Raw genomic sequence first — 7,370 nt, forward strand, 5'->3', positions numbered from 1 at the left:
AACAAAACAAAAAACAGAGAAAATAAGAAGATGGAAGTTGGGATCCAGAAGGCACAATATCTAATTAATATAAATTTCAGAGAGAACAGAGGAAATGGAGAGGTGCAAGTTGTCAGAGCCAATAAGGCAATATATGCCAGATCTGAAGGACATGAGTCTCCATATTGAAAGGGCCCAATCAAGGGAAAGAGACAGCATCAGTGAGAGAGATCATCATGGAGTACCTGTGTATTGCAGATAAAACAAAGGGCCTGAAATCTTCAGGGGAAGGGAGTAAGGAGGGAGAAGAACCTGTAAGAAGGACTGAAAATCAGACTTACAATCCTAGAACACTGGAAGCTAGAAGTTCTCTCAACTTTCTGGGGGAATATGATTTCCATCACAAATTCTATACCCAGAAAAACTTTCCATCCAGCATAAAGTCAGCAACATAAAAAGGACAAATTATTTAGCTTATGTGTTCCCATTCAAATGATGCTTGTGCAGAGGCTTGGAGAGTGGATGTCCTAGAAAATGGATGTCCAGATTGGAGCAAGAGGCCACTGGCTTCCAGAGGGAGATCTCCAGGGTAAATATAGAACTGATTGTGGGTGATCTCCTTGTGTGCTTAAGAACCAGGAAAAGTTATTGCAAGGAGCTTGGAAAATTTAGGGTAAAATAACAAAACAAGAATATAGAAAAACAAGCAAAGAAAAATAATAAGACAGCTATCAATGAGAAAGGAAATGTAATCATAGTACACTACTTGGCTCAGCAGAGGACACTACATGGTCATAATAATAGAAACACTTGTGAAGGAAAAGCCCAGCTGGGCTAACGAGCTAAGTCACAAATCTAAGTGTGATAAGTGTCGGTTTACTGATCTAAGTTCTGCTGGGCTAACTCATAAATCTGAAGTTTAGTGTCAGTTTACTGGGCTAACAAGCTAACTCGTAAATCCAAGCTCAACAAGTGTCAGTAACGTGATCTGTTCCAAATTGATAAGCTCCAGTATACTGATTCCTTGCTTTTTGTTGTTTGAACCTTATTGGCTAATAGCCCCATACTTGTAATTAACCCTATAAAACCTCATGTGCACGTCTTGGAGGTGCTCAGAGCTTCGGAGCAGAAGCCCCTCTGAGCCCGCCGGCGTAATAAATCTGAGTACTCCAACCCTCCGAGTGGTACTTGTTTCTTGGCTGGCCTGTCATTTCCGTAACACGCTGACCAGTGACTTAACCAAAAATTATGATAAATTCATATTAGGAGGATGGAGAGATGAGAAATGAGGTGACTGGGTTGGGGGAGAGCCAAAGCTTCATCTAAATTAGGAGGAAGCTGTTTGATGGTGTCTTAAAAAACATAAATTTAGGGGGGAGGATATAGCTCAAGTGGTAGAGTGCATGCCTAACAAGCAAGAGGTCCTGGGTTCAATCCTCAGTATCTCTTCTAAAAATAAATCAGCAAATGAACCTAATTCCCCCCTCCCCAATTTTTTTTAAAAGATAAATTTTAGAATGGTGTTTTATAATCTGAGTCAGCAGTTCTCAATGGGGGGTGATTTTGCCCCCAAGGAGACGTGTGGTAAAGTCTTGAGATGTTTTTGGTTGGTTGTTACAGTTGGGTGGGAGTGTTAATGGCATTTACTGGTGCATTAGTTTCCTATTGCTGCTGTAAAAAATTACCACAAACACAGTGGCTTCAAGCAACATACATTTATTATCTCACAGTTCTGGAATTCAGAAGTTCAAGATGGGTCTCAGTGGGATAAAATCAGTGTGCAGGTGGGCTGCGTTCCTCCTGGAGGCTCTAGAGGAGAATCCATTTCCTAGGCTTTTCCATCTTCTAGAGGTGCCTGTGTTCCATGGCTCACCACCATTCCTCCCATCTACAAAGTGCGTCACTCCACCCTCTGTTTCCATTGTCACCTCTCCTTCTCTGATTCTGCCTCCCTCCTCCATGCTTAAGAACCCTTGAGATTACATTAGGTCCACCTGGATAATTCAGGATGATTTGCTTATGTTAAATTCAGCCAACTAGCATTCTTCATTTCCTCTGCAACTGTAATTCCCCCTTACTATGTAAAGTAAATATTCACAGATTCCAGGGATTAGAATGTAGATATCTTTGGGGAGGGGCTATTTTTCTGCCCACACAAATGACTAGAGGCCAAGCATGCTGCTCAATACCCTACAGTGCCCAGGACAGCCTCACAAATGCCAACCGTACTTAGGTTGAGAAACGCTGATCTAAGGTCATACATGAGTTATGCTGGGGGCTTCTGGTTAGGAGGGGGCAAAGGGAGCCCCCTGGGGAGCTGCAATGTTTTCTATCTTGATCTGGGCTGTGGGAACGTAGGCGGATGCATATGTAACGAATTGTTAAGAAAAGCACATTTACTCAAAGTGTGTGATACCTCCTTAAAAAGACCACCAAATTTTATAGTAGTAGTTAAGTTTATTATTTCAAAATAGGGAGGCAAATACTAGGAGAAATATCTGAAGGAGTTGGAAGCAGTTGCCCCTGGAGGGCAGAATGTGAAAGGCTGGAACAGAGATAGCTTTATTTTTTCCCTTATACTAGCATTTGATTTATAATGTCTATGACCTTGATTAAAAAAATAATTTTAAAATGACAAAATGGGGAGATTTTCTCAATCACTGTGTCATTTGGATGAGGTTCCTGTTGATGACCAGGCTCTGTACCTGGGGTGGGGGCTGTGAGTATGAAGCTGAGGTGGTTCTGATCCCTGGAGGTCTTGGTCCAGTGTCACCAAGAATGGTGTACAGATAGTCAGAGCCATGATTCCTAGGAGGGGCTGTGTGTAGATGAAAGGAGAGGTGAGTCCCAGAAAGAAGAATCACCTCTCATGGACTGTTAGGGTCACTGCCTCTGCTGGCAGTGGACCTTTGACTCCAGACTACTGGTTAGTGGATACTTTTGTCCCTGTGCTCAGGGCTGGGTGGGGCACAGAGCCCCTTTTCCTCCGCACTCCAAATGGGAGGCCCCAGGGACCATCAAGCTATTCTGTGCTTTGCTCCCTTCCCCAGTCCTGGGCCCCCTCCCCACATGCCTTCTGCACACCAGACAGGCAACCACCCTCCTCTGTCCCAATGTGGCCTTCATCCTTCACCTGCACCCTGACAGTTTCACTCCCTCTGGTCCATAGTCATAAACAAGCTGGAGGGATCACTGGTATTTCAACTTCAGATACTGAACATGTCCTTATGCAGAGCACTTTTTTCTCTGCTTAACACTGTATTTTCAGATTTGTTCACGCTGCTAATGGTAGTTCTTTTCAATTTTCTAACTGCCACAGAAATCTCCATTATACCATAGACCACAATTGATCAGTTTTTGTATCAATGACGTTCTCCCTGCAGAAGCTCCACGCCCAGGCTAGCAGTCCCCTGCCTCCTCTTAGCAGGGAGGGGGTGGCAGCACCAGGGGAACCCTGGCAGCCTGCATCGTGCCGAACCACCCACCCACCACACACTCCAGGAGGTTCTCAAAGCCAAGGGGCCCCAGAGGAGCATGGTAGGGGGAGGCGGGGGGGGGGGGGTCAGCTTTCAGCACAGCCTGCTGGTCCCGAGGGTTCTCCAGGCCCCTCCAGGTGCGCAGGCGGCTTCCCTCCACTCTGCTGGGTCCCTGCACCATCACTCCTCCATCAAAGGGTTTTCACTGACAGCTAGGAGACTAGGCAGCCACTGGAACAGCAACAGCCATAGATGGTAGCTACACCATTACTGAGCACTTACTGTGTGCCAGGCACAGTGTCAAGATCCAGCCTGGATTTTTTTAATGCTCATACTGGGCTCCAGAGCACATTTCTCATTGGTTCTGCAAGGCTGTGGAGAGGGCTGCTGCTGCTTCCAAGCCTCCCCCGGGGAGTGGGGTTCACCAGACCCTATTATGCCCCTCATGCCTCAGAAGCAGGTGCCATCCTCTGCACCCCACAGCCCCTCTGCACCTCTCCTGACATGGACATGTAAGAGGAAGCACAGGCCCAGACTGTGTTCCCCATTCCCCCAGAATCACCCCTCTTTTTTGACAAAGAAATGGGCAGAGGGGAAGGGGAGGTTTTCATTGAGAACTACAGCTGGGGTCCCCAAACTGGAACTCTCAGGCTGGGGGTGGGGAGGCTAGGTGGGACTCCAGTCATCCCACTGCTTAACCCAAAAGGTGATCTGGAACAAATTAGTTTCCCCCATGCCTTAGTTCGCTCATTGGTAGATGGAATCAATAATTCTCCCACCTTGTGGCAGTGTTTGGAGGTCAAAATAAGATATTTCAGGATCCTTGGTGTCTGAGATCTACAAGCTGCCCCACAAATTATATGGTTGCTGGGGGGTGGGGTTAGGTCAGCTTATTTTGAGGGCTGCATCCTCCCTGGTCTGGGGTCCAAGCAAGAATGGATCAGGCCCTGCTCTTTGGGATGGGGCTATTAAGCCCAGGCAGGCCCAGAGGGATACTCTGGGGGACTATTCAGACAAGGGCCATTTAAGTAGGATTCTGAAGGATGAGTAGGAGTTTGCCAAGTGGAGAAGGAAGGGAAGTACATTCTGTGTCCCAGGCACAGAAGCTGAGAGGTGGGCAAACTCCTGGGTCATTGGGTACAGCAAATGAATTGAGAGTGGCCCTAGAAAGTGGTTTTCAGGGGACCATGACCAGAGAGGAGGCTGGAGGTCTGCAGGGCCTTATTCTGCCCAGGCTAGGGCTGGGGGCATGAGGGGCTGACTCTATTCTGGAAGCCTTCGGGAACCACTAACTGTCTCAAGGAGGGTTTGATGTGGCCAAACTTGCAGTTGCTAGCATCCATCTAGCTGCAGCTGGGGAATGGATTGGTAGGGAGAAGCTAGGCCTGTGGGGAAGATTTGAGTGCTGTGTTAGGTGAGGAAGAGGAACAGCCCTCAGGGGAGGAGATACACAGAGGGGTCTTAAATTGTGTGGGAGTTGGGGTGGGGGCACCAGTGAGCTCTCCTGTCTTTCGGCCCTATGGTTCTGCCAGCCTCCCTGTCTTTGCTCTGCTTGGGGCCCACTTCAAGAGCCTAGCTAAGGGGGCATCCTGTCCCTCCATCCCTGTGCCTGGCAGTTCCTTCCTCTCCTCCTTGAAGGGAGGAGGCAGAGGAGGGCTGAGAGAGGGGAGCAAGGGAGCTCCCAGTAGAGCATCAAGATGAGTTCTAGCTAAAGGCCCACTCAGCGAGGATGCTGGGCTCCTCTTCTCCCTCCATCTCTACCACCCTTGGGGAGCCCCGCGGGTATTGCGGGGGCGAGGAGGGGCGGGGCCACCGAGCATTTAATAGTTGGACCCGCCGGGACCAACACCTAGCCTGCAGCCTCCAGCGCTCTGGCCTCCCGACGCTGAGCGCCTGGATCCCGCCAAGCCAGTTCCAGGTCCGCCCCACCGGGCGGCTCTCGACGTGAGCACCCTGGCGCGGGGAACGGGGGTGCGGGGCCCGGGGCGGGGGGCCACTGCGAGCCTCTTGCTACTCGCATTGCTGTTGCTGCTGCTGCTTCCGCTGCCCGTGGGCGCCTGGTACAAGCACGTGGCGAGTCCCCGCTACCACACCGTGGGCCGCGCTGCGGGCCTGCTCATGGGGCTGCGCCGCTCGCCCTACATGTGGCGGCGCGCGCTGCGGCCCGCTGCCGGACCCCTTGCCTGGGACACTTTAGGCCCGGGCGTGTCCCCCCAGGGGCCATCTGCCAGAAACACCCTCTCCCCGGGGCCCGCCGCCCGCGATGCTCTGCTGCTTCCCTCCGGGGTTCAGAAACTGTGGGAGGTGCGTCGCAGAAGCTCCGGCGCTGGGCTCCCGGTCAGTGCCCCTCGCCGTTCGCAAGCCCCGGCGTCTGCACCCCAACGGGAGCCGTGGCTGGGCTCCTATTTCTGGACCTCCGCAGAGCAGGCCAGGTACGCGGGGAGAGGAAAGGGGCGGGGATAGCAGCGAGCGAAGGGATCTTGAAAGATCTGAGCCCAGGACGCATGTCCCCGTTCCCACAGGGCACCCTGCGAACTTTCCATCCCTGACTTCAAGCCGAGGAAGGCTTTCCTGACGCAGTCTCTACTCTTCCAGTGTGGGGGGTCGGGAGGCGGGAGCGTAGTGGAAGGCGCACAACCCTCTCCCCACGGTCCTGCTCTATTCTTTCTAGAGCTCTCGGAGAGTCTCCCGATCAGCCACAGTCTGCGCAGGGAACTGCCTTCGCCGGCCCCCGCCTCACCCCAGGGCCGTCCTGATCTCAGCCCCTGCCCGCGCCCACGTGCCTGACCCAGGCAGAGTCTCTTCGGCCTCCAGTCCCGCCGTCTGGTCAATAAAACCCGCCTGGTTCTCGCTCCCCCGCGTGTGACCCTTTTCCTCCGCGATGTGTACTTTGTCATCTAGCTTCCGGGAGCAAACAGCCGCGCCCACGTCCTAGCAAATGTCAGGAGCCCTATGGCTGGCCAGAAGCGCTCCCCCCAACCCAGCCGAGATCTGTATGTCCTCGCCGGACAGAAGGGGAGACAGAGGTAGAGACACTGCTTGGGCCTGTGTCCCCTCTCCCTTTTCTGCCAGTGCTGCACCTCCTATTAGGGGGTGGGATCATCAGTCTAGGTCCCAGGGTCCGACAGGAGGAGAGGGGTATTCCACGGAGAGGGGAGGGCAAGTCACACCCTGGGTCCGGCTGCCATTCACCAAGGTGTGCAGGAAGAGGAAAGCAGGAGCTCATACCCTACTAGTGGGGCTGGAACTCCCACCCAGCCTCCCAGGAGTCCTACAGGGTGCCCCTCACTACGCCCCCTGGCCAGCCTGGGGAGAATGTCCTCCCCAAGGAGGGGAACCGCAAGAGCTGGCAGCCCATCCAGCCTTTCTCCCATCTCCCAGCACTCATTTCAAACCTGGATCTCCTTGGAATTCCTCCCTCCCCTCAGCCAAAGCCTTCCTGAGAAAGTGGGACCCATCTAGTCCCCTTCTTCACTGCCATGCTCCCTTCCTAGTGAGGAAGGGGCCCCTCCACCTGATACGCTCTTGCCTCCTGAGGGACCCCTCCACCACTTATTCCCTTCTGCATTTCCAGTTATTGTCTCCAGTCCCCCATGTCAATGTGCTATGTCATCTTGAATAGCAAGGATCTCCCTCCACCTGGGACCCCTTCCTGCCCCGCCCCACTTCACCTTTCTGCTCCCCCTTCAACCCTCTTCAGTATGGGCTTGGACTCCCACAACTGTCCTCAATGTCCAAGTGCCTGGTCACTGTGCCCTGATGCTGTTTGCCCTTGGAGTCTTTCCTTGGCCATGTGGCAAGACTGCCCTTGGGGCACCCAGCAAGGACAGGAAAAGGGGTGGCCCCAGGTCTGTCTAGCTCCTGGCTTTGGGATGCCCTTGTGGAACCAGCTCCCACAGGACCTCCCTTGGCCTC

At 52.6% G+C, this 7,370-nt stretch overlaps 1 protein-coding gene across 1 annotated transcript; it reads left to right on the forward strand.

Moving 5' to 3' along the window:
- Positions 1-3,344: 3,344 nt before the first annotated feature.
- Positions 3,345-6,912, forward strand: NPW (neuropeptide W). Its single transcript, XM_032461055.1, has 3 exons — positions 3,345-3,377; positions 5,283-5,887; positions 6,127-6,912. Exons 1-3 carry the CDS (start codon positions 3,345-3,347, stop codon positions 6,209-6,211), a joined length of 723 nt encoding a protein of 240 aa, XP_032316946.1. The 3' UTR covers positions 6,212-6,912.
- Positions 6,913-7,370: the final 458 nt, after the last annotated feature.

Source organism: Camelus ferus, chromosome 18 (assembly GCF_009834535.1).
Source record: "Camelus ferus isolate YT-003-E chromosome 18, BCGSAC_Cfer_1.0, whole genome shotgun sequence".
NCBI classification, from domain to species: domain Eukaryota; kingdom Metazoa; phylum Chordata; class Mammalia; order Artiodactyla; family Camelidae; genus Camelus; species Camelus ferus.